Here is a 27,334-nt window from a genome sequence, read left to right on the forward strand (position 1 = left end):
ATGCACACTTCTTCAGATACACTGAAACGGAAGCCACCAGATGGGAATTGTAGTCCCAAAACATCTGGAGGGCCAAGTTTAGCCATGCCTGAACTAAGGAAAGGAGGCAGGGCAAATAAAACAGCGGTGATTTACTGTCCGATCCACACCAGCTGATCAGCAACAGTTTAAAAAACAAAATTGTCACTCAAAGCGCGCTGAAGACAGCACGTCTGGCCGCCGCTTCCGAGTTAAGGCGGGTTTCAGACGGCGCTGAGGCAGCCGCCCCTCCCTTTCCGGCGTTTCCAGTTATTCCAGCCAACTGAGGGAGACAGGAGGTGGGGGCGCTACGCGGCAAGTCCCGCCTTACGATCATGAGCGCATGCTCGTCCGCGACGCGGAAGCGCTCCGGGGGCGCCGCAGAGGCGGCGCCGCAAAGTGATGAATCACCCATCACAGTGCTTTCCCACTGCTACGCCTGGGCCCTGATTGGGCCTCGGGCGAGTCACGTGGCGCGGCGGCGCGGCTTCTCTTTCCCGCCTGCAGCCGCGCGCTCGCTCGCAGAACGTAAGTTTTTTTTGGGGGGGGGGGGAGGAGGGGGAGCGTGTGTTTGCTGCGACGGTCCCACTCAGGAGCATAACCTGAGCGTGTGGGGAGGTGGGGAGCCGCCCTCCCTTCCTGTCCCTCCCTCTTCTGAAGGGAAAGTGGAGCCGTAATTTGGAGCTGGGCGAATATGCGCCTCTGGGGTGTGGGGGTGGTGGTGGTGGTGGTTCGTCGGGTCCTGCCCCGCTGTCCTCTAACGTGTCTTAGCTGTGAGGCCGGGAGATGGAGGCGTCGGAGGAGCGGCGCTTCCGTGCTTTTCTGGGCACTTGGGTCCACCTGCCTTGCTAACTCCGCCCTGCTCCTTTCTCTTTCTAAGGCAGGCATGGCCAAACTTGGCCTTCCAGCTGTTTTGGAACTACAACTCCCATCCGTAGCTAACAGGACCAGTGGTCAGGGATGATGGGAATTGTAGTCCCAAAACAGCTGGAGGCTCAAGTTTGGCCATGCCTGGAAGGCGTCAGAAACCGAAAGCACCTCACCAACCCCTCTCCTCAAACTCCTTTCGTCCACAAGTTTGCCCAAATAGAAAGGTCCAGTGGCCCTTCTGAAACAGGCTCAAAGTTATTCATGAGTGATAGCCCGTCTTCGTTGGCTATATTTATTTGCTGCTTTGGGTGCCAAATGTCTCAAAGCAACTTAAATAAGAAGAGTGAAGGCAACCCACCCCACCCCCCTGCCATGAAGACCAGAGGTAAAAGCAGCAACAAACAACCAAAAATTCTTATCCATATATCTGAAAATGATTAATCCTGCCTACCCCCACTAAAGGGTGAGCACAAACAAGGCTACCAGCATAACCAATTAGTCTCCAAATTAAAAACCAAAAGCCTGGGTAAATAAAAATGCCTTTCCCCTCCAATGTAAAGGCAGAGAATGACAGTGCCAGGCTACCCTCCCAGTGGAAAACACACTACAAGTAATAAATTATAATACAGGTGTGTGGTGGGGGCTAAGCAAACAATACTTAAGATTTAAAACAACCCGCCAGAAACACTTGTGCTATAAAAACCTGACAGCTTTCAATAAAGAGAGCCTAATATTTGGCATTAGTTTCTTACAACGGGATGTTAAATTAGTAGCACAAACTCCCATCCTGGCCCTTTACTCTTCCTCTGCTTGCCACTACAGTACTTAAATTTGATTCCCAGTACCATTGTAGGACAAGTGCCTGGATTTGCTCTGTGTTGATGCTGTTTTGGTTGTTATTGTTTCACTCAATCGCATACCACTCTAATTGCATGGACATTTGTACATTTACCATGTTGGGTGGTGCTTCACATTGAGAAAATTGTGGGGGGGTGGGAATGAGTTAGCCAGTCTTCCAGTATCATAGCCTATCATAGAGTGTTCCAGGCATAGGACTGCGCATTAAAGCTCTGTGTCCAACCGCTCTCTTTTTTTTACCCCAGAGCTTTCCCTGTGAAAACCCACTCTTTATAGCTGAAGCGCAACAAACAGCAATTCAGGTTTTCCATGGATTGCCACTTGCTCTGATTAAGTGGGAAAGCTCTAGAGGAAAGCTCTAGAAGAAGAAGAAGAAGAAGAAGAAGAAGAAGAAGAGTTTGGATTTGATATCCCGCTTTATCACTACCTGAAGGAGTCTCAAAGCGGCTAACATTCTCCTTTCCCTTCCTCCCCCACAACAAACACTCTGTGAGGTGGGTGGGGCTGAGAGACTTCAAAGAAGTATAACTAGCCCAAGGTCACCCAGCAGCTGCATGTGGAGGAGTGGGGATGCGAACCCGGTTCACCAAATTACGAGTCTACTACTCTTAACCACTACACCACACTGGCTCTAGAGCAAACAGAAAGCACATGGAACTTTAAAGCAGGGACCGTGCTTGGTAAGTGCAGAGGAAAGAAAAGTGGGTATGCCCTAATTCACACTCCTCTCAGCCCCATAGCTGTCAACTTTCCCTTTTTTTGCAGGAAATTCCCTTATTCCGGCGCCGTTTCTCATTGCAAAAAAAGGGAAAGTTGACAGCTATGGTCGTTTCCCAGTGCAAAAGGTGGGGGATAAGATTCACATATCTCTTGTGTCACGTCTACTTTGGTCCTTGCACCTCTTCATTAGCGTTGTTGTAAAGAGATCTCTCATCCATTTCCCTGCCTCAATCCAAAAAGATGAGAAGTCATTAATAACCTCATGTGCAACATATGTAATCAAGTTTATGCTAACATTTGTAGCCAATTACAGGTAGGTAGCCGTGTTGGTCTGCCATAGTCAAAACAAAATAAAAAATAAAAAGATCCTTCCAGTAGCACCTTAGAGACCAACTAAGTTTGTTCTTGGTATGAGCTTTCGTGTGCATGCCAAGATAATGGTGGAGGGCTAGGTACTATATTAATATTCTTGGTATTAATGTTCCTGATCTCTCCCATTCATTCTTTCCTCCATTCTAGGTACATGGAATTTACTGCTTCTGTCAGGTTGAGATTGCCATATTTCTTGATCAAACTAATGTCAAAGGGATGCGTTTGCATTGCTTATTGCTCTACTGCAATCCTATAGCAGGTGAGAGTTGCCAAGTCGCTTTTTGTTGCCAGTGAAGAATCTTACTCTGTTTTCAATGTGATAACCTGTATCCTGTTTATATTCTTCAAATCTGCCAGGCATTTTCAAAATATGCCAAATTTTTACCATATTAATTTGTCTGTTTTAAGTTAGAAAACCATAAGAACCCTTTTGGATACCTTTTCAGTTACATACTACCCACAGCTATTGTTGCAGTAGCATTTTCTGAAGTGATGTTGCAGTTGTGATAAGTTACTAAGTTCAGGTAATTAGTTACTAGCATATATGATGTAATTTGTTACAAATAAGACCTTTGACTGCCTTTTACACATCATGTGTAATGCCAGTCATAAGTTCTGCTTATGTGGCTTACACCTTGGTGCATTGCAAGTAGTAGTGGCTAGATAAAATTATGACAGGAGTTTACCAAAACTGATATCACCAGTATATATGGTCCAATAGAAATTTGATCTTAATGGACCTAGGCACAAAGATGATTAAAGCGAGTCTCTTAATGACTGCATCCTGGTACAAGCAGATCTGTCATTTAAAAGTGAGCCCTCAAGTGCTGAGAAAATTGCAAGAACTTGCTTAAGAAAATGACCCTTGTTTTATATTTAATATTCAGTATTCAGCTGAAATGAATTTCACTCTGCATGATTCAGCTCCTGGAAGCAAAAATATGCTTACAAATTATTTACATAATTTACCTTGGAAGATTTCTTTTGAACTACCTCATTGCTCTTCCATTGCAAGTTATGACATGCATGGTTCTGAAAAGCAAGTGAGTCTTAACAAGCTATCAAACAGCATTATTCATGAAAAGTCTAAGATAAAAGAAAATGGAGTTGGAAAAAATGTCAAGCTACTGCACAGATCCTAAATGCCTGCATAATGCTCATCATTCCATAGCTCTGTGTCTTTAGGATCAGATGTTGTAGCTCTTCCAAACTACTAGTGTGGGGAGGCACTTTTAAAAATGTTTCTGGAATTTGAATCAACATGACATTATTCAGTTAGATTGCAATTACAAGCTTGGTAAATAAAAAAAATGCTGTGGACATAGTGTATCTTGATTTCAGCAAGGCTTTTGACAAAGTCCCTCATGATATACCGGTACTTGCGAGCAACTGACAGTGGAACAGACTCCCACCAAGAGGTGGTGGACTCTCCTTCCTTCTGTCGTGGGTACTTGAGTTGAGATTCCTGCATTGCACGGTGTTGGACTAGTTGACCTTTAGGGTCCCCTCCAACTCTGATTCTATGCAATCCTGTATTCACTAACCTGAAGATATGCCTAATTGAACTCAATGATACTTACTTATAAGTAGATATGTATATAATTGCACAAGCGAACAGCAGAGAACCTGCACAAGCAACGCTGACATCAAACCCTACATATATTAAGTAAAATAGAAACATCGTCCCCCACCCCCACTCATTATCCCCCTGTCCACCTCTTGCCCCCTTTTCTTCCCAATGTCTCAACAAATGAAACTGATTTGTAAAAATCTTACATGGGAAAAAATACGAGAGAGAGACATAGCTCATTCTTTTGTAAATCAAGAAAATCTTTAATAAAAATACATTAAAAAGAATTGTAGAGTTGGAAGGAACCCCAAGGATCACCCAGTCCAACCCTTTGCAGTTCAGGAATTCTTCCCATAGCTATCCCTGGGTGTGCTCAAACCACCAACCTTTTCATTAACTGTCAGATGCACCGACCCATTGTGCCACATGAGGGCTGAATATTAATGTATTGCCTTAAAAGCAAGATCTGTGTTTGGTCATCACTGAGTTTTTGATTAACCACAATTAAGGGTTGCATCTAACACTAAACTATAGTTAGTTTTAGCTGTGGTTTGTTGGAAACTACAAGGAAGCTTCAAACTATGATTTATGAAGGTATTTTCTTTCAACAATACATACTTCAGATTAATCACAGTTTGAACGTAATGCTAAACTATGGTTAATTCAAAACAGAAACAAAAGTTTCTGAACTCCTTGCAGCCAAACCAGAGGGGAAATGGTTGAGCCTGAGGCTCAGTGCGGCATTACATTTGAACACACCCAATGAATAGATTACAAATGTAATCCCATTCTTTTCTACTGTGGATTGTATAAGACATGAAGCACTCTTAAATTGTTAGTATATCTTTGATTAGTATTGTGCTTCTGAAAAACAATCCTAAATTCATTTAGTTCCATGTGTGTTTAGGATTGTGTTTAAGGCCTTGGTCTAGTGCGGATTTAGGGTTGAATGTAGTGGAACTTCCAGGTAAACATGCAGACGATGGAGTTGCACGTGTAATCTGGTTTCATTTTTATGTTGTGGAGATTAGTTGTTTTTCTACACTTGATTTGCTTTCTTTTATTATTGTTATATGTTATTTATTATTAAAAGGCAACAAAACAACTTACGTTAAAACACACACACACACACACACAGACACACAAGCAATGCCCAACCAAAGGAAAACACAATGTGGGAAATGTAATCAACTGCATATAATTTATGGCCTGAAAGCAACAACAGTGAATACCAATTGCAACCACTGGACTCCTTTCCATTCCAGACATGGAATGCATAAGCAAGCATCAGCAATTTCCGCTCCAGTTTCTGTTTTTGCCAGAATTCTCCAGCGTCCCTCCATGGAGCACCGCTTTGTTAATTATTTAATTCACATTTATTTTTTATTTATTCTTATTCCTGTTTACTGCATTTATATCCCACCTTTTTCTTCTAGGAGCTCAAGATGGTGCACCATGAAAATCTTGATTTGCTTTCTTATATTACTTTGCTATTTTTCTTTGTGCATGATTCTTCAGCGTCCTAACACACACACACACACACACAAACATTTTAACCAAAGAAAATGGGAGTACTGTTGTTCAGTTTTAAACATGCATCCTTCATTAGCTTATGAAGAACAATAAAATTCCTAGAATATTTAGTTGCAGACATTTATCTTGTGTAGGTGACAAAAATGTTGGCACGTGGCAGTTTTAAGTTAAAGACAAACATCCACTTGAAGATTATTCTGTAAGTATGTACATTTTGAAAGCTTTGGCATGTTTTGGAAATCATTGTAGGAAACAGAATAAATCCTGCATTGTCTAAAACTTCATTAGCCTTTTAATAAGCAAAGCAGAGGTTGGAAGAAGAATGTTTTAAGTAGCTGGAAATGTTATGTTGACAATACATTGCATTCCAAAAACACCAGAGAGGTGTTCCAGAATAACTGTTTTGGTTTCTAGCTTCATTTCATTACAAGGACTAATGTGTAAATGTGTGAAACCGAGCCCTGATGTGGGACTTTGTATAGAAAAGCAGTTTTGGGAGGGGAAAATTTGGGGTAGACAAGTAGCCTGGGGTAAACCTTTTCCTGCTGCTTCTGCACTCCAAATAACCTTCTCAGCTGCGCTTTTAGCCAAAATGGTACTATTGATAAACAAGTGTCAATGATTTCAGTGGTAAAGTTAAAATCAAATCAAGTATCTTAATTCATGCCACTCGATTCTTTGCATGTTTATTCCAAAGCATATGTAACAGATTAATCCATTAAACATTACAGCTTTAGTATTTTTGTGTTTTAAATATGCTATGAGCTGACAATCTTCAGTTAAGTCATCATAACCTCTTCCTAAGACTGTTATATTAATTTATTAAAGATATGTTTATTAATTGAGGAAGTTTCTCCAGTTAAGCAGCATACTTATATACATACCCTCCTCTCTCTCTCTCTCTCTCTCTCTCTTTTTCTCTTTAAATACCATCTCCAAAGAGTCCTCCTCCTCTCTCTCTCACACAGGGGGAATGCCTCTTATAACCATAGCTGTAGACTTCTCCCTTTTCTTGCGAGGAATCCTATTCGGAATAAGGGAATTTCCCTTAAAAAAAAGGAAAAGTTAACAGCTGTGATAAGATCCTTGCTTAAATGTGTGTGTGTTATTGAAAAACAAAGTACTATCCTTGGTTTAGAAGTACGGTAGCATTTTAACCATATGGAAATGTAATTAAATAATTTATTGACTGAAAAAACTTACAGCCCTATAAAATTTATAAATATTGCAGACAATTAAGAGGAACTGTTCATTGCTTTACTGCATTGATAGGGAACCTCAGACCTGAGGGCCAAATGTTGCCCTACAGGCTGCTCCATCTGGCTCTTGTGTCTCTCAGCAGGCTGCACCTCCACCCCAGTGGCCACATCCCCTCCTTCACAGCCCAATTTTGCACCCTCCTTAATATTTTTGCTTACCTGCAATGTTTCATTGAATTCTGATAATGCTCTTTGCGTCCATGGATTGAGAATAGAGAGGGATGTGTAAACAAATGAACATTTATTGCTCTCCCACTTTTGCTTTTGGAATGTGGCCCTTGGGCTGGAAAGGTTTTCCCACCTCTATTTTACTACACAACTGCAGGTGCTCTTCTTGTGCTGCTTATTCCCCTGACTCCTCTTATATGGACCATTTTTTTCTTAGATGACATTAGCCACTACCAATTTCTTCCCCTGCCCCACAAACATGTAGTGGTTTTATTAAAAAAAACTGTCTCCATTGCTGTGAGTTGCATACAAGAAAACCAATATGCACTTCCTGTTTAAAGTTTTGTTATTGATTATCATTATTGCTAACATATTACTATTCTTCCATGTCTATATTTGGATTTCAGCAGTATTCAAGTGGCAGTATCTTTGATTAAAAGAAGTGATTATGCACCGAAGACAGAAAGGATCAAATATTGGACTACTTCTGCTACTTTCTCAGATTTACCAAGTTGGAGTTTCTAACATTCCACCTGTGACACTTGCCACTTTGGCAGCAAACGTTTTTTTCTTTTTACAACCCCTGAAACGACTGGACAAAACATGCATCAGTGTCACCGAGTGTCTTTACAGAAGAGATTGGCATCGTTTGTATCTTTCACCATTTCACCATGTGGATGATTGGCATCTATATTTTAATATGGCCTCCCTGCTTTGGAAGGGAATTAAGTTGGAGAGGAGGCTTGGAAGCTTTTGGTTTGGATATATCATTACAATATTTTCACTGCTAATTGGAGTTGTGTACGTGCTTCTGGAACTTGCTCTTGCAGAACTTCTGGATGTTCCTTCATACAAACAGAGTTGTGCTGTTGGCTTTTCAGGTAATATATCCACTGCTTTTTCAGAAGATGAATATTTTTTACTGGAAATGCTAGCTTTTCTAAAGAAGGATCATACTTTGTATTTAGGAGTTGGAGTTAAAATCATGTTCTTGGAGGGCATGATGAGCACATGATGAACATAGCTATTTTCAGTTACATAACTAATTTTGTTAGCTTCACTCTGTTTTGTGGGCATGCTTATGTTGCATTTTCCCCAATCATCCCAACAAATGCAGTTTTAGGATTGTGCCCTAAATTTAAATTATCTTGAAGAACATAACCAGATTCTTGTGTTGATATACTTCCTCGAATGTATTTTTTTAATGACAACTCAAAATGAAAGCATGCACATGCAGCTAGATTTTCATATTTATCTGTCGCTACAACCCATACCAAAATAAACTTTTTGCAGAAAATACTGAGAAAATTGGGAAGTTGTGTTTTGTCTTTTTCATCTGTTTGAAGTGTGAACAAAGACACTTAATGGAGCACAGGAGCATTTTAAGAACAGCAAAACTTCTATGTTCTTTGTTTTCCATATTACACGAGAATTTCTCTTAATATGTTTTTCTGCTTCATTTTGATTTAGGTGTATTATTTGCTTTGAAAGTTCTTAACAACTACTATCACCCAGGTGGGTCAAGCAACGTCATGGGATTTATTATATCCAATAAATATGCTTGTTGGTTGGAACTTGTAGCAATTCACTTATTGAACCCACGGTAAGTATCCTGTGACTTACCTACAACTTGCATTAAATAATTATATATGGATATGGATGTCATTATGAATAGAGTGAAGCCTGCATCCCTTCTAGATTGTTTGTTTTCATATGAAAACTGGGGAACATGTTCAAATGGCACATACAGAGAAGCTTTCTGGCGAGGAAAATGTATTTCTTTCATTTCAAAGAAATAGGGCTGTTTACAATAAAGTAAAACAGCATATTTTTATGATAATATATTCATAGGAATAAATTTTTATTGTACCTTTGAGCTTTTAATGATATTTACAATTCTTAAGTGAGTTTTTGTGACATAAATTAGGCATAAATTAGCATAGGATCTACACTTTACCACATCACTGATAATCATAGTTACAGGTGGGTAGCCGTGTTGGTCTGCCATAGTCAAAACAAAATAAAATAAAAAATTCTTTCTAGTAGCACCTTAGAGACCAACTAAGTTTGTTCTTGGTATGAGCTTTCGTGTGCATGCACACTTCTTCAGATAATCATGTCTCGTTTATGCCCACTGTAGTCCTGCCAGTTTGCAGTGCTTACTTCCTGGTTCAGAGCACCCTACCCTTAACATTAGTTTTGAAAGTGTTGCACCTTCCTTCTTGCCACATATTCAATACTTTCTGGTTTATGTGACTTACCCCTTCCAAACATAAGTTGTTGTTTTTTTTAATCCAAGCAGATTGTTTTGATTTAAGCAGACTTCCTTTTTCATATTTGTTTCCAATTCTTTCTTACTACTTAGAACATTGCAATTTTAAAATAATCACAACCCCAAACTGGGCTGTTGGGTCTTTTTTTTTTTTTGGAAAAATAAGCAGCTAGGGTGCAGAAATCCATCTTAAATTTAAAAATTGAGCTGAAAATATATGGGTTGCTGAAGAGAGTAGGGAAGGTTTCTATCCCTCTCCAATTCAAGGGGTGTGTTTGTTTCCTTTCCCCATGCAGGTTCTTTTTTGTCAACTCTCCCGCCCCCAACTCATTTTTGGCCTCCTGACTCAACCTTCTCAAATCACACCTGCTCTTCACTCAGTTTCTTTCCCAACTCCCTCTACCCTCCCACTCATTCTTCTGTCTTGCCACTATGTGCGAACTGATGCATCATACCCATGATATACAGTTGCTTTTCTGTATAATTACAAGTTCCCTTTTTTCATCTCACAAATTTGCTTCTTTAAGTAAGGATTCATTTTCCTCTCCACTTTAGAAGATGGCTACCATTATTAATGTGTTGAATTGCAAGTGCACATAAACTTTTATTATCTCCTTGAGGCTTGCTGTATCAACAAGTGCTCAGAATGGGATATGCCAGCCACCATCCTCTTCTATTCCAGTGTAGGCAAAATCACTGGACAAATGTTTAATATAAGAGTGGCAATCTCTTTCTTTGTTTATAGCATTTTTTATTCTGAGAGCTGCTAAATCCAGCTCTTAGGGGCAAACGTTTTACTGGGCAAACGTTTTAACATGTTCTTTTCCTGCTTAATCTTTGTCAGCTTTTTGTTATGCCAGTACAATATAACTGTTAAGGGTGTTCCTGTTTGCTGCCTCCAAATCAGAAGATTCATACCCCACTGGAAGTGTTGACTTCGCTTTTGAACCCGAGAATCTCCAAGAAGTGCTATAAGATCTTGTAGGGATGGCTTTCATAGCCAGGATTAGGGTATTTGCTTGGATTTTAATTTTATCTGCAAGCTTTACTGATTAGAGTCACCTTAATTTGTTTGGAAATTGTTGTTACCTGCCCTGTACAAAGAACAATGTCTGTCATTGTTAGGTAGCCTGATAGGATAAAATGCAATAATCCATGATGGCTGATTCCATGACAACTTCTGATAATAGTCTAATGTATTCAGAATATCAAGTGGTAACAGCAGTTACTACTTGCATAAAGTAAGGAATGCAGTTGGTATCATTTTTCTATAGTGTAGCAATGCTTTTTAGCAAGAGGTGTTTTGGAAACAGTTTCTTCTGTTGTATGTTGAAGGACTGGAATGTTTTAATTAATTTTTAGAGATATACAATACCGTGCATGAAATGGGTATTTTCTTGGTGCCACATAGGGTTCCTTCCTTCCCCTGCTTTCTGTCATGAGTGAAGAAAAGGTTCTGAATGATGCTAGCTGGAGAACCACCGCTTTTAGTCAAATTGGGGCTGGTAAATCTTTATTCAACACTTCAACTTAATTGCAAAATAACTAGAAATGGGAATGCTAGCTAACAGTAAGGAACAATAGAAGTTTTCTGTACAGAACAGCTTTAAATCAGTTGGTTTTTGTTTAATCCAGGCTCATTTGCATTCAAATACTGTCTCATCTCTATTATCCTTTACTACACAGCCTACTTTGTATAGTTTTAATTTAGCAATAAAGAACATAAATTGTGCAGTTGGCTGTATCTACCATGGGTTTATTTCCATGATAGGCTATGCTTTCTCCCCCTCTTGGCTTGAAGTTTTGTGGATTTTCTCACTAGGAGTCAGTTCATCCATTCTTTTTCACTCTGTTTTAAGCACACTTTATTTAATCTGGCCTCTCAGTAGAAAGGAGGTAAACTAATGATGTAGTCTCAGATATATGTCTCCATCAAGACAAAACTCTTTGAACTTTTCCAGATCAAACTTTCACAAAACAAAAGAGATGTGACTTGAGAACGTTCACACCCATCTTCTACCCCTCAACAAGCAGATAAAAGAAACGTGAAGAAGCACAGCCACATAGGTCCAGAGCTGCTACATTTTCTGCTTTCAGCCCAATAAAAGGCGCTTGGGTGTTTTGGAAGGAGCTTCTGCCTATTTCACTGCAGCTGTCTGGCTTCTCAAAATAGATGCTTATGGTGCATTTTGGCCATTTGTGAATGGATGTGGAAGAGAGACATGGTTACAATTCTAGCAAGTTCTAGTTTGGTGTATGCCTAGTACAGTACTCTAGCTACAGTTGGATACTAAAAGGGGATTTCTAAGTGACTTGGAGGCTTGTAATGATGAACTCGGTAATTCCTCTCCCCCAGCTTTTTATGAGCCAAGCTTGCCTCAGTGCCATCACTCCTTGTCACTGCTTATTCCCCCCCTCCCCTGCAAGCTTACCAGTAGGGAGGTTTTTCTATGAGGCTACCCTTGCTTCCTGATGGCCATCTGGAATGGAAAAATGCCCTGGGCACTAAGGACCCTAGTATCTCTAATTTTCTAGGGAACCTGAGTAATTAGTTTGGATATTAGATGTCTTGGAAACTATATGATCCTTGACCCTGGAATGCTGTCATTTTTCAATCTATCTATCATCTAAAGCAGGCATGTCCAACAGGTAGATCATGATCTACTGGTAGATTACTGGACGTCTGTGGTAGATCACTGGTAGATCACTGACTCCCCCAAAGAAGCTCAACAAGTTTGTCTCCCCTAAGAAAAGCTCAACATTTTTGCCCTGAACCCCCCAAAATGGGGTAGATCTCTGCCAATTTTTAACTCTGGGAGTAGATCACAGTCTCTTGGGAGTTGGCCACTCCTGATCTAAAGTAACTTGTTAAAAAAAATAAAAAATCAACTTGCGAACACCCAATATTTTTTCATGCTAATGTTGTTTAATTTTTAATCTTTTCCAACTAAATAATTTTTTTGACTAGTTAGTATCTGTGCAAAAAAAAGTCTCAGACCAGATTTGTGCCAAGTTTCAGTTTTTTCTGTGTTGTGAAAAACCTTAACAGTTTTGATGCACCTGTCAGTAAGTGAGCAATAGTTCTTAATAGATAGGTAAACCCTAACTTTTTCTGCATTGGAATTTGCAAAATTAATAAAATCTCTGAATGTGGCTGTACAAGTTAGTAAGTCAGAGGAGCCCTATTGGATCATAAATAATCCATAAAGACGACAGTGTTCTTTTCGCTCATTATTTTCCCCAAAAATTGGACAGTGAAATACATGTTGTTCCTTTGATTATATTAAAGTCTTCACAATTTAAAATGCATCAAGTGGAGCATAGGCTGCAAACTGACTAATTGGTCTGATTTGGGATAATGAGGGTACAGAATGTATCTAATCATGAGCAATACAACCTCTCACAAAGGATTGCTTTCTTTTTAGGACCTCTTTTGCAGGGCATCTGGCAGGTATTATTGTTGGGCTAATGTACACCATGGGACCTCTGAAGATGCTCATGAAAGCATGCTCAGGTATGGAATGATGACCCTGATTCTTATCAAGAATTCACAATTCAGTGTATTTTTGAATTGAACATGAATACTTAGCTTTTACTTCATAAGTTTCAAGCCATCCTTATATGGTGTTTCTGTCCATTAAGTGTGGTTTTGCATCTGCAGTTACATTCACATTGAATGGTTTGACAAATCCTTAACACATTATAATTTATCCTCTAGGAGATTAGGAACATCAGTTCCCATTTAAAGTGGAGCATTTGAACTGTTCTTGTGTGGGTTATTCATGTGGACACACAATAGCAGAGCCTTGACAAGGTGCCCATATCTATCATAGAGAGGGGAGTGATTGTTGTGTGTTTTAGAAACCAGCATGAATTCACTTTAAGGGCTCCTCTTTGCAAGGAATGTCCTGCTGCACATAATGTGTATGTGAACAGTATGGCAGGGAGGACTATACCCTGAACACAAATGGCATGTGAATCAGCTCTGCTTTTGTAAGCAAACTTGAATTAACAAGTGCCATCCTTCATGAGCTGCATACTTTTACATGTTTCAATTTAAAGGCACATTTGCAAGACAGGGGTCCTATGTATTTTGTTGTATTTTAGTGGTGGCTGCCACTAAAACAGAGTACAATGTTCTAAATAAAATAGATATGCTAGCTTTGCAAACATTAGTTGGGGGACATTTTCCCTACAGTTTCAGTATACTCCTTTCCCACCTCATCTTCAGTATTGCTGTTCAGCTTGTTAGAAGAAAATTGTCAAAACTCAATAGACATGTTACCAGGATAGAATTGTAAGAATTATACTTCTAGATAGATGAATCTGTCAAATTCAAAGTTGTAAAAGGGCAATATGATAAATGCTTATGAATATTAAATACATTGCTCTTACTAGGTGGCTTTCGCTCTCAAACTGACTTTTCAGAACAAAGAAACAGATACAATTCAGGTAAGTAAACCTAGGTTGTACTCGCTTATCTGAAAGTACTCGGGAAATATCATAGCAGATTGGAGCACTCTTCTGTTTCTATAGTGCTTCAACCTGCTTTGGGGTGCCTCTGTCTTTTTCTCAGTGTAAGGAATGTAAATGTTTGAATACCATTGCCCTCTTTGAGTCAAGGGAAGTATGGTGCTTGATCTATACTGGGTTTAGCCACAAAGTAGGGATTGCTCACCAATGTAGCTGACATGCTCATTCATTCTCCTTCCACTAACCAGATTTATAAAGTGTCTAGCTATGGTGGTTTTGGAGTTGAGGCGCTGATTTGTGTTGTGGGTGTGTGTGCGCACACATGCTCTGATTAGGGCTGGGATTAGGTTTCCAACATCGTGATGTATCATCAGCAAAACATCGTAGTTTGGCGATAAACCGCGAAGTTGAAACAAGCTGCATTAGCCTTAGCTGGTGAGGCACTGGGAGAAACTGCCTCAGCTTTCACAGTGGGAGCTGAGGCGCTTTCAGCTCAGCATCTAGTGGGCTGGGGACAATGCAGCTGGCTGCAGCCTGCTGTTCAGCTGTAGGGAAGAAAGCCTCCTGCCCCCAACTGAGCGAGCCCTGATGTCCCAGTGAGCAGGAGCGAGATGGGGGCTGCTCAGCTGGGGAACATGAAGCCCCCGCTTCCCAGCTGAGAGATGCCCGACCCCACTTCTGCTTGCAGGAGTGGGATCAGGGCTGCAGACTCCATCATGCTTTTCCATTGAGGAGTGTGTGGCTGTGTTCCCCTCAACAGAGAAGTTCAAAGGAGCACTGCCTGGCAAGACAGGCAGCTGCATCAAAGGCAGTGCAGGGGCTCTCAGATGCAGCTGCTGGGCTGCCTCCACCTTCCCCCAATGCAGCCGCTGTTCCGCCTGGCTGCCTTCAGATGGTGCAGGGGCTCTGATTCCAAGGTGGGGTTTCTTTTAAACTTTTCCCTTGAGGGGAGCGCAGCTGTGTGCCCTCAATGGAAAAGTGTGACGGAGCCTGCACCTTGCCAGCTGAGCAACCCCAATCCCGATCCTACTTGAGTGTAAGCAGGAGTGGGGTTCGGGCTCCCTCAGCTGGGAAGCAGGAGCATTTTAACAGAGTCCCTCCCCCCGCTGGCTTCTGCAAGCGGTAGTGGGTTGGAAGCTCCGTAAAACTGCTTGGCTGAGGCGAGGGCACAGGTGCACTCCTCAGCCAAGCAGTTTAAAGAAGTAGAGGGAGGAACAAGCTGTATCGGCACTTCTCCCATGCAGCTTGTTTCTCCCTCTGCCGGTATGAGGGGCAGATCACTGGCGGTTTCATTCAGTGGTATATCTCTAGTGAAACCACCGCTGCTTGAGTCCCTCTGCTTCTAGCACCAGCAGCTTGTTTTTCCCTCAGCATGCTGGGTGCTGGAGGAAGAGTGGTGGCAGTTTCACTAGTGATATACCACTGAGGGAGGTTGTCATCGCAGTCTGCTCATCATATCAGTCCTGGGCGATATATCCAGTCGATATATCGCCCAGGACTATCTGATTGGGGGGTGGGGATATGCCCACTCCTCCACTCCTGGCATGCAATCCCTGGAGGGGTTGCACCAGGACAACACAACCTCATACTGGAAAATGTTAGTCTCCTCTTCTGATATAATAACTTTTTGCATTTGATTTAAGAAAAGAAACAAGTACCGTATTTTTCCATGTATAACACGCCCCCCGGTGTATAAGACGACCCCTACTTTTTGGGACCCCAAATTAAGGAAATGGGGGGAGTTTGCAGACAATCGCTTACCCGCCTGACCACTGCTGCCAATCGCACGCCTTGCTGAAGCCACCAATTGTCTGCCTGCTCTCCGCCAGCCACTGCCAAACGCCTGCCCAATTGCCGCCGCCGCAGACAATCACCAGCAGGCCTTGCTGCAGCCACCAATCACCCGCCCAATTGCCGCTGACAGTCTCCTGCTCGCGGCTGCCACCAATTGCCCGTCCCCCCTCAGCACTATCCATGTATAAGACGACCCCCAATTTTAAACATTTTTTAATAATAATTTTAAAAAATTTGTCTTATACACAGAAAAATATGGTCTTTGAGATGTTTATCTGGCCAGGATGTCCTGTATTACCAGGTGTGTTAGGGCTGGTGAGCTTTCTCTCAGTGATAAGTGGATAGGAGAGCATTTTGGTTTATGCTGGTCATTTAATTGCTGCTCTGTTTACCAGTAGATGATTATCCTTGTTCATGAATAAAAAGAGCAAACAAAATACCATTATTCATGCACACCCTGATCGTGCTGAGCACACACAGCAGCCTAATAAGAGAAATTGGAATTGTGTTGATCATTGTTTAATGGGGAAGTGAGATCATCCAGTGGGTGAATTCAGCTCTTGGCTCACCCTTGCAAGCTATCACTGGAGTACTAGACATTTTTACTAGGCCACACAAAGTGTAGACTTAGTTGCTGGATTGGGTTTAGGAATCATACATACAGAATCCACTTACATGTGTGATTATCAGTGCAAATAGGGACATGTGCACAAAAGCTGGGTTTGCATCCTTTTAAGGCCTAGCTGAATTGCAACAAGCTTTAATAGACTCTTTTTCTTTTCTGTAATTACTAGTAAACATAAATAGGACACTTTTAAAAGATTGTGGTATTTCTTTCCTACATTATTAGTCCATGTTAATGCAAAAAATTACATTTTTTAAAATCCAAAAATGAGTATTTACAGCATGTAGTTTTTCCTCACACTATTACCTACCTCTTAGTTCTTAAAAAGCAAGTTACAGATATAATGGTCAGTATCCAGTGAAGTTCTACCACTAGCACAAATGCTTCCACTTGAGGAATGGAACTTGCCCTTCCTCTCTTTCTCCCCACACCCCCATACCCTCTACAAATCTGCTCCGGAGGGTTGAAGGAAAATACAACACTGTAATTTGATATGGTAGGCACTCCTGGTACCACACTTTCTCTCTCTCTCTGTGATCTGTGTAGAGAATTTTAGATACTCAGGTTACCCATCGCACTCATCGAGAGGTTACGGCATGTATACTGGTGGACTTAATGAAGAAGAACAGGTTGAAAGGGCCATCAGAAATAGTCTGAATGATAGAGGTAAGGCATCTCCCTTTCTACTGAGAACCTGTGCAGTGTGTATTACATGTTAAGGAATCATTGTTCATGTTTATTTATGTTGGTCTGCTGTCTTAAAAATAAAATGAAGCAGAGCCTCATAAATTTGGATTTCCCCTGTTGTTTTCAAAGTTTAACTTTGTTCATGGTTTTGATCAGGATGGTCCTGGTCTGCTTCCTTCCAAGATTCAAAAACATACTGTTCTCTCATTACAATGTAAAGCACCAACAATATCACAACATCCATTAAATCTCTATTCATGGCCAACTGAGCTGCTGAGTGCAGTGCTTGTCAGGATTTATGGTTGGGGAGCAGACCTGAGTGAAGGCTGCAGCTTCCAAGTCTGCTCCCCAAGCCACGCCCCCAAGCCACAGCAGATTGGTTAGTTCAAATAGTGGGCCTGGCAGGGACCCGGGAAGCACTACAGCGGCCAGGGGAAGTGGCAATGGCTGAAACAAAGATGGCGAGGTGCAGTGGGGCATTCTGGAGGTGCTGTGACAGGTCACAATTGGCACTCACCACAAAGAGACGCAAGCGTCCATTTCCTGCTGACATTTCCATTCACCGCAGTGGTAGAATAACAGGCACTAAATCCCACATTGTAACACCTTGCATGGTACTTCATGCTTCTACTTGGTGCCATCCCTGGCTAAAAAGGAACTTTCATAGAATTGTAGAGTTAGTAGGGACCAGAAGAGACATCTAGTCCAAACCCCCCTGCAATGCAGTAATCCTTTGCCCAATGTGGGCCTCAAACCCACTACCACGAGGTTAAGAGTCTCATATAACACACGTCTTTTTGTGAGTGCTGTTTCCTATTTTCAACCACAATTCTTGAAATATTTAACACTAGTCTTAAAAAACACTTAGGTGGTTTTGGGACTCCTATCTTAAAGACGCACTGGAACAACATGTCTGAAAGCATCAGGGGCCTTGAATTTAAATTTTCTATTGGGACCTAGAAGGCAGGAAGCCTGGAAATGCTGCTGCTGTTTTGTAAATGATTTTATTTGAAGAGTAAACAGCAGAATAAATTGGTCAAAAATTAATGGCAAATTACTAAAATGATTTCTGAGTTTGAGGTTTTGTGTGTGGAGGTTTTAAAGACCAGTCTCTCTCGCTTTAGGTTTTGGGGATGATTGAGACATTTTTTACTGAATAAGGCTGGATGTTTTTGCACAGCCTGTATTTAATATTTACATCATATTTGTTTAGTTAGCAACTGACTTTTTCTATTACAGTATTGTATGTTGTGCATTGAGTCTGTTTAAAGTCTGACCGTTTTCTATTTTAATAATTATTCTAATTAAAGCTTTTAAAAAATTCAATCAGGGTAGACTCTGGGTGTGTTTTGCTTCACACTTAACATCTGTTTGTCAAATGCTAGGGGTGGTATTGGCTGGTGAAGCTGAAGGGTTTCTGCTTCTCCATAGTGTGTGGGAAAGCATTTTGCATAATCATGTCTACAGAGCAGACAGCTCTATGACACCATGGAGTGGTGTGCTGTTACTCTTGCTGTTTATGTGCAGCTCATAGTGATTGGAATAATGTGAGTTCAGCTGTGGGGTAAATTGTCCCTTCAGGCAGGGGGATGGAATCTTGTTTTTTCCTACCCCGGTGATTGTATGATATCACTGGAGTGTGGCTAACTTCGGACTGTCTGAAACTATAACTTGCATCATCTTCAAAAGACATGTCTGGAATTTGAAATTTATAACCTTGGTAAAAGCAAGAACAATCAATTACTGGAATAGCAATTGTAGCTTTTGCGGATTAGCCTTCCTCCTACCACTCATTCCATGTTGAATGCATTTTCCACAAAGCAGTTTAAAGTGACCATTTCCCTCTCTTTTTTCTCTTTTTAAATTAACCCACCTTTCTTTCAAGTTTGGTCTTCAAGGCACCCTTCAAATCATTTTTTTAAACCAGCTTCAAATATACGGAAGAGCAACTGATATAAAAATCATATTTTCCTGCCTGGCAGGGGGTTGGACTGGATGGCCCTTGTGGTCTCTTCCAACTCTATGATTCTATTCTATGATTCTATCTGTATTATTTGCCATCAGAGACTCAGGAGGATAAGACAGTGTTTGTTTGGCATAGAAAATATTATAATGTTGGTGCCAGGCAAATATGCCTGTGGTGGAAGTTCCACAATCTGGGTATCACTGGACAAAAGATCCTATCTCTGGCTATTTGATGACTGTTCATCTTAAATGGCTACTTGTCTTCACATTCACACTTATAGATAGGTCTTCCAGTTCTGCTTTGTGTAACTCAAAACTTTGTAATTTCAGTAGCTGATTGTAATATCTCAGCTTTCTCCCTATTAGAATGCAAGTATTTAAAACTTTCGTACATCCTCCAATTCTTGGTCCAGGATGCAGGAAGTGCCAAGTGCTCTGCCTCTTATATAGTGTTCAATAATGGTTTTAAATAGCTCTGGATGCTCATTAGTTTGTGTTCCCAGGAAATACAGTGGTTTATGATTGGCTTCTGTTTACAAAGCCACAGCTGTGTTAGTTTACTTCCCACATGAAAATTACTACAAAAAGTCAGTAAATTCCGTTACTAATAATACACATTGAAGTTGCTAACGAGATAAAAGATGTCAGTGATGGTGTGTCTCTGATACAGTCAATACAAACAAATAATTGGAAACAGATGAACACCACAGAAATGTGGGCACACAAATCTAAAAAATATATTGCGCACAGATACTTTTTTTAAATTCATATTCCTTTGGTTTCCTCTAGCAGTGCTCTGAAATGGATTTTTGTGCCGCACAGGAACTTAAAAAAATACATGTCTTGTATACAAGGTATGGCATAGAAACTGGGAGGGTACCAACAACATGGTCATATAATATTTGATCTTGTTTTGACACTGCTGGACTTTGTTTTTGTTAAGATATCTTGCCCACAACCACTGACACACTGTTATTAAGATATGCTTAAAATCTAAAACAAATAAACCTGTTAATTATGGTTTTGGCTCATCTTGCAAAATCAATGAAGTACAGCAAAACATTACTGAACTATTTTGACCATGTAATATAAAATGTCTAAGTAAGCAGAATGTTAATGGAAAGAGGTCTTTCTTGGTTGGGATTCTTTATCCAGTATAGAAACCCTAGCCAAGAGAGACTTACCTAGAAGTAGCCCTGCTCTGTTGGATCATTCAGTGATGTAAATAAAATTATGCACAGAAGGATTTTTCTCTGCTTAGAAGCCTGCTTCTTGAGAAGGGGAGTACGTTAATGCCTTTGGGATAATGCAAGTTTGTGTCTGAAGATAGGGGCAGGAAGATATTTAGTGCCATTGGAGGAGAGGCAGTTTTAGCACGCCTAGATGTTGTTTTCTACAAAACAATGCCAACCAACAAATTGCTGGTGTGAAGACTTTGTCATCCAGAGCATTGATTTGTATGGCATTTAGGGAAGATGTTATAACTATCATGAGAGAAACAAAGTTAAAGGAATTTTCACCACATTCCTGCTGGCTGCATTAGTATGTGTGGTTGTTTACCATAACGTGCATGAGCGGTATGCTGCTGTACACAGCTTGAGTGCTCCAGTTTTACTACTTAATTTGTCTAACTAGGAGCAACAAACCATGAGCCTTGACTTGATGTGAAATCCAGCTGGCATTTGTGGCTTATCCGAAGCAAACCAGAGCCTGGAAGCCAAGAACAAACCATGAGTGCTGCTTTGGACATAACTTTAAGCCAAACATGTCTGTTGCTCCTGGCTGGACAGAGAGAGGAATGAAATGGGTGCACTCAAGCTACATGGAACAATACACAGCTTGTGTGCATTAGGATATAAGCCAACTACACATCTTGGACTAATGTTACCTATGAATGCAGTCAATGTTTGCACAGTCAAGCTATCGATACTGGATCAGAGATAGTGTCATAGTAGTCGGAAGGAGAAAATTATTGTTTGCTCCACAGAAATAACTTGCATGGTCAGTTACTGAGGGGTTGAAATGGCATGAGTAGTTCTGTAGTGTGACTTCAGGGAGTCCACCTGTGAAAGTCACCCATGTGCATATACATATATAGTTGTGTTTGATGATCACAACTTAGATCTCTTATTGAGCCACTCTAGTTGCATTAGAGACCTGGAGGTGCCTCACTTAGAAATTGCAGTGTTTTCTGAGGACTTTGGATCCATTTAATCAATCTCTGAAGGTCTTTTTAGTGTTCCTTCCACCCACACAGAGTGCACTTTGCCACCTTTGTGCTCCCCACCCCATGCTTTCAGAGGGAAAGCTTACCTTTGGAGAGTGTCCAAGTAGGTCCTGGGAGACAGTGGAAACTATGAAAAAATTGTCCTCTGTGGTTGTTGCCTTATTGCAACAGGCTGTTCATGTACAGTAGCACACCATGCCATTGGAAACCTCTCTTGAAGTTTGTAGAAGAAGCATCTCTGAACTGTATGTTCATGTGGAAGGTGGCTAAGTAGCCAGGTGACATCTCTGACATGTTTTGCTCTTGTTCCCTGTTCCTGATGAAGGGGTTTGAATAGGACTTAAAAGCATTTCTTTCTTTCTTTCTTTCTTTCTTTCTTTCTTTCTTTCTTTCTTTCTTTCTTTCTTTCTAATGAAATAAGATAGCTACAGAGGACCGTATCACTTATACCAATTCTTTATTTGTCATCCTTTGGAACAAAAATGGCAGTGATGCTGAAGACTAAGCAAAAAGGTGCAAGGGAGCAATCATCATTGCCAAGATCTTCCCATTTATTTGCTCAGCCCATTTCTGCTTTGTACGCATTTTAAATGCCTGTTGTTGTTGTGAAGCATTTCCCTCCCACCCACAACTTGAATGTAATTTCAGTGTGTCTTTTATAGAGTGCTGTCGTATACGTTGCTGTTTTTTGTTTGGAAAGACAACCCCAGCTGTACTGCCAATAGGAAAAAAAAAACTGCTGGGTAATGCATTATGTATTCTTTATACAGTACCCAGAAGCTCTTTGTGAACTTTGGACACACAAGAAAGAATGCCCTGGCATTACAACATAATTAGCAAGACCAAACAGTGTTGTTAGGGAATAAACAGTCTCTCATCTGAGATGAATTAAAGCCAAAACCGAGGTTGACATTTGGTGCCAGTTGCTCAAATCTTACTAAAACTGTTCGTTTGTCCCCTTGATAAATGGGGGGGGGGATTTCCTCTTCCAACCAGTTATGAAAGTATTTGATTATGAAATTCATTGTGAAATCTACATGTTACAGACATGTGTTTAGAAAGAACTCTCATCCTAATAACTTCACCCATTGCAGGGAGAGATTCCGAGCAAGTTGTAAAACACTTCATAGTTTTGTATGCACATAGAAATTAATCCTAAAAATGACCTTCAAGGTTATTTTCTTTTGGACTTTGTGAAATGTGCTTGGTTAGATATTTCCATAATAAACACTATTTTTTTAAAAAAAAGAAATAAGTTGTTGGCAACCAGGAGGAAAACATCCTAGACAGAAAGCAATCTACTTACAGGTCACATTCCCCCCACATTTTTATATGTAGGGTTTTTTGTTTGTTTGTTATCAAACAAGATTTTTGTGGAAAAAAACCTTTGTTTGCTTCTAGTGCTTGTTCCTTGCCTGAAGTTATAAGCCAACATTCTTGGTATTGTTGGGATGCTATATCTCCTCTTTTTCCAGGACATGGCCTCTTTTTCATGGGTATGCAAAATGAGAGTTGTCATAGCGATCCATAATTGCTCTTCAAGATATGACAACCCTTCTATAACCTGAGAACATTGTTCTTTTGCATCTTATGGCCCCATGCTCATTAGATCCTTGAATTAGTTTCACCAAACTGGATGTGGAGGTGCATACAGGCCTCCCTTTCCCCAAAATGGCAGAGCCTCACTGTCAGATCTACAACCTCACTGTAGAACTGGGCTTTGCTAGGAGATCTGTGGCACTCCTGATGTTGCTGAATTATAGCACTAATCAGCCTGGCTAGCCTACCCAATGGTGAGGGATAATGTGAGTCACAATTCAGCAACATCTGGATGATCACCAGTTAACCATCCTGCTCTGTGAGGATTCCTCCATCCAGCCCATGATAAATTGAACTGAATCCATCACATTTATATGGAGTGTCTAGCTGTGACTAAGAATGAGTCAGCTGAAGTTGCATCTAGTCAAGACCAAGTAAAGATAGTTGGCAAAATTTGTAGTATGAGGCACTCACAATTAATTGTATTTTGGTCTCTCCTGTGTTCTGTGTATTTACAACCTTTGACAGGCTCTTTTACTGGACCAATCTCTGCAAGAGCATTTATAGAGCAAGTTTTTATATTCAAAGCTGATTTCATTGGTGCACATGTCCTCTTGTCATGGCACGTTGGATTGAGTGTTTTGGTTCAGTGAAATACATTTTCTTACTCATTTTGTATTTCTCAAGTATTCAAGTCCCCCGTTTTATTATCACTGTTGCATTCCAACTACCCTCTGTTCTCGTAATGCTAATAGTTTTATTGTGGAATTTTGATGACTCACACCTCACGTTACTATTTCTTAGATAACATTGTAGTCTGAACAAAAGTTTCTTACTGGTAACTCTTCTACAAGTAGCACACAGGCGTTTTTGTGATATACTGTGCAAGTCAGTGGCATACAAAAATGCATCTTTTAAAACTTCTAGACTGAAGTGTTCTTCATGCTCTATCCCCACTCATTATTGGGAAGGGTGTTAGTTGCTTTGCAAATTTAACAAGCCTTTTTTAGAGCATGACCATCTCATAATGCACTTGAGAGTTCCAAGGTGATCTCTTTATGCTGTTGAATATACGGTGTTCAAAATGATGTTTCAAAAACAAGTGCCAACAGTGGTAAATATTTTTTCGTAGTACTTCTGTGCAATTCCCAGCTCTGACAAAATCTGTTAGTAGCTGTTCTACATCAGGGTTAGGATGTCGGGTATGCTGCTAATCTTTCCAGAAAAAAAAACCACTCCTGTGCTGAATAGACCACATAATAGCAAGTTTAAGTTCTGAATTCAACAGTGGATTAGTAGAAAAAATGTATATATATCCCAGTGGGCTTTCACTTTATTCTGTTTTAGATGAAACCCGATGTGACACAGAAAGTGCTGGTTGCTAGCAAATAATCCCTGGGTTTCAAACCAGCCAGACAATAAACAACTCTATAATATTCAGTGCTGCAGCTTCTGTAGAGCCCATCTGTTTCAAAATAAGCCTAATTCTGCTTACTATGCGGAATGCTTTGTTGACTAGAGTTTGTCCTACTTTCCTCTAATGTGTTGCCTGTGAGCCTCTGGTGCCATCTCCTGGAACTCCCGGAACATGATCAGCATCTAAATTAATACTGTTCACTGGAACAGTCACTATTTTAATCCTTGATGTTTAGGTGCAATAGAAATCTCCCATACATACTAAAGTGTATACTAGATTGGATTCCTTGTTTCTGTATTTACTTTGGGCACAGATGCTTTTTACTCTGAGAAACCAGAGCACATCTGACACATTTGTTGTCACGTTTACAGTGGTCCATAAGAAGTTTCCAGTCCTGAATAAATGTCAGTAATTTTTCTCTAATTAAACATGTTAACTTTGCCATCTCAGCCAAGTCCAAGAGTTTTATCAGCCATTCCTCTATAGTAGGCATAGTGTTCCCTTTTCTTCAAGGTGATTAACTATTGTGAGATCTGAACTACAATTATTTGCATATGAACATTTCTCATTTCTGATTATTTCAGTCTTTCCTTCATTCTCCTGGGTTTCTTACTTCAAACATCTATATAAGAAAATTTTCCACCTTTAGCTGTCCCCTGCTATCCTCATGCTAGTAACTACGGTTATGGTCCAAGCAAAGTGGGCTTGGAAGGGCCCTATGTTTTGCATATTGAACTACATATTGGCACTGTAGGCTGCAATGTCATTTTTTAAAAACTGTCTTCCATTTTGTGTAAATATTCTAATTGTAGTAAATTGTAGGGTTCTTGCTTATTTCCTCTAGATGAACAAGATAATATTGACATTATTATAACAATTTTTTATTTATTTATACTCCACCTTCTTTCCAGACAGGGCCTCAAGACGGTTTACAGATAAAAACAAGAACAGCTAAAAACATAGGAAGTGATCTGTGTGAATATCTGAGGATAGTGTTTGCAACTGCTTGATTTGTTGTTTTGCTTTGCTCATCTCCTTTCACATAATTCTCAAGAAGATTTATAACCATACAATATAAACAACAAAAATAGGTTCTAAAATAATACAATTAAACACCCAAGGCAGAGACATTTAAACAAAACAGCCTGGCTCTTCAGCTGACCATGCAGGGTTGGCAGAAACCTCAGAGAGCCACAGCTTCATGCACAGTTCTGTCTCCTGTATGCCTAATAACTGTTTTGCTGGATTAGGCGAAAAGTCCATCCCATTTCTAACAGTAGCCTGCCAGAGGCTCAAACATAACGACAATGGCCCTCCCTGCTCTTTGTCCCCAGAATCTGCTATTCAGAGAGACATTGCTTGTGAACATGGATGTTTCAGTTAGCTGTCAGGTCTATCAATTACTATTAGCTACACCTTTCACAAATTTGTCTAGTCCCTTTTAAAACTGCCTATAAACTGTTGGTAGTCAGCACAACTTGTGATAGCCAATGCAAAGGTACAAATCTTAGGTCCACCACCACTCTGGACCTAAAATGACCTCACTACCCAATTCTTTCTCAAAATGAAAAAACCATGACTCACTGAGCCATCCTTCTTCACTTATTTGGATGGTCACCCTATTTAACAAAATCATAGATGTGTAGTTGGGAAGAGGAGCTAACATCTTCCCTGCTTTAGAAAGTCCCAGTATCCTGTTGTTCTCATGAAATTGAGTTGCAGCTTAGTTTGTCCATAAACTACTAGCAATTGCTGCTTGTTCTTTTTTCCCAAAAGATAATTGAACACAGACAGTTTTTTTTTTTAATATTCAGGCAGCACTGCATGGCCACAAACTATTTGTTCCACTGGAAATTCCTTGTAGCAATAGAAGAAATTACTTTCGAGAGCGAGAGCTTAAACTGAACTTATTTTCTCTTCTCAGGGTTGGAAAATTTGATGGCTATATGTCTTCTACTAGAGACAAAAAGATAGCACTGACTGAAAACTCTAGTGTGGGATATGAGGGGTGTGTGTGTGTGTATGGGGTGGTGGTCACCCCTTTTTATTACAGCAATTGATGCATTTCATCACAGAGGAGCCAATGTAAGAAATTTCAAGGGGACTGGTGTCATATTGATGAGAAAGCGTAAATTGTTCCATTGACAAGTCTCTCCTTTGACTCAGAATCGTTACACATACTATAAAGGTCAGCCTAATATATTAGCATCAGCAACTTGCAGATTTGGGTCTGATTATAATAACATTATAATAACATTGGGTCATTATTATAATAACATTATAAAACTATATGTTAAAAGTCCTCAGAAATATGCCTGTTGTAGATCCTGGAATATGACAGTGATTGGTATTTGCTTTTCTTAACAGGCCCAAGACATTACAGCAATGAGAGGAGACCCTACGGCTTCTGGCTTCCACCGGAAGAGCCATCAGTTGAGGAACTTAGAAGGCAAAGACTTAATCGATTTGAGAGGTGGTAAAATTCTCAGGTCTCTAAAATATATAAAGGGCTCTTCCCAGTTGCCAGAGTATTGTCCGACCTTTCTCAGTTTAGCAGTTTCTCAGAAAATAATGTTTCCTGCAAATTATTGTACCAAGGTGTGTGGAAAATGTGCACTTGCTTTGCCTCTGGGCTTCCAAAGTTAAAAGTGAAGTTGAAAAAGTTTCTTTATACCTTTACACCCTACAAGAATTTGATGTGCCTCAGAAAAGTTCAAGATACAGTTTAGGTCTTCTAGATAACTGCTTTTATTTGGCTAGGATATGCCCTCTTTAGATCTGCTGATTCGTTAAACCCATCCATATTGTTTTCAGCATAATTTAACATTATGGTGTGTAAAAAGAAGCTCCTGGCAGCCCTTCTGCAGTGCCTTTGGGCACAGTTGTGTGCTAGTGATGTATCTTTTTTAGGTAATAAAGTGACACTCAGTGTATAAATATATTAAAGTACTAACACTTAAATCTTTT

The 27,334-nt window shown here is 40.3% G+C and overlaps 1 protein-coding gene across 7 annotated transcripts; it reads left to right on the forward strand.

Moving 5' to 3' along the window:
* Window positions 1–457: 457 nt before the first annotated feature.
* Window positions 458–27,334, forward strand: RHBDD1 (rhomboid domain containing 1). 7 transcript variants are annotated; one of them, XM_033150283.1, is made up of 8 exons: window positions 458–546; window positions 2,986–3,052; window positions 7,776–8,249; window positions 8,839–8,971; window positions 13,066–13,154; window positions 14,039–14,092; window positions 17,079–17,198; window positions 26,735–27,334. In XM_033150283.1, the coding sequence occupies exons 3-8, from the start codon at window positions 7,817–7,819 to the stop codon at window positions 26,845–26,847; spliced, it is 942 nt and encodes a 313-aa protein (XP_033006174.1). In that variant the 5' UTR covers window positions 458–546; window positions 2,986–3,052; window positions 7,776–7,816; the 3' UTR covers window positions 26,848–27,334. The 7 variants fall into 7 exon arrangements, with proteins under 7 accessions (XP_033006174.1, XP_033006175.1, XP_033006180.1 ...); XM_033150284.1 differs by having other exon boundaries at window positions 7,779–8,249; XM_033150289.1 differs by lacking the exon at window positions 17,079–17,198.

This window comes from Lacerta agilis, chromosome 5, assembly GCF_009819535.1.
Source record: "Lacerta agilis isolate rLacAgi1 chromosome 5, rLacAgi1.pri, whole genome shotgun sequence".
NCBI lineage: Eukaryota > Metazoa > Chordata > Lepidosauria > Squamata > Lacertidae > Lacerta > Lacerta agilis.

What these genes read in the sequence shown, in the direction of transcription:
- RHBDD1 (XM_033150283.1), top strand. Translation starts at nt 7,817, where the DNA reads ATGCACCGAAGACAGAAAGGATCAAATATTGGACTACTTCTGCTACTT. An exon ending in ATTCACTTATTGAACCCACG is followed by an intron (nt 8,972 to 13,065) that starts GTAAGTATCCTG and finishes CTTTCTTTTTAG; the next exon opens with GACCTCTTTTGCAGGGCATC. An exon ending in GCTCATGAAAGCATGCTCAG is followed by an intron (nt 13,155 to 14,038) that starts GTATGGAATGAT and finishes TGCTCTTACTAG; the next exon opens with GTGGCTTTCGCTCTCAAACT.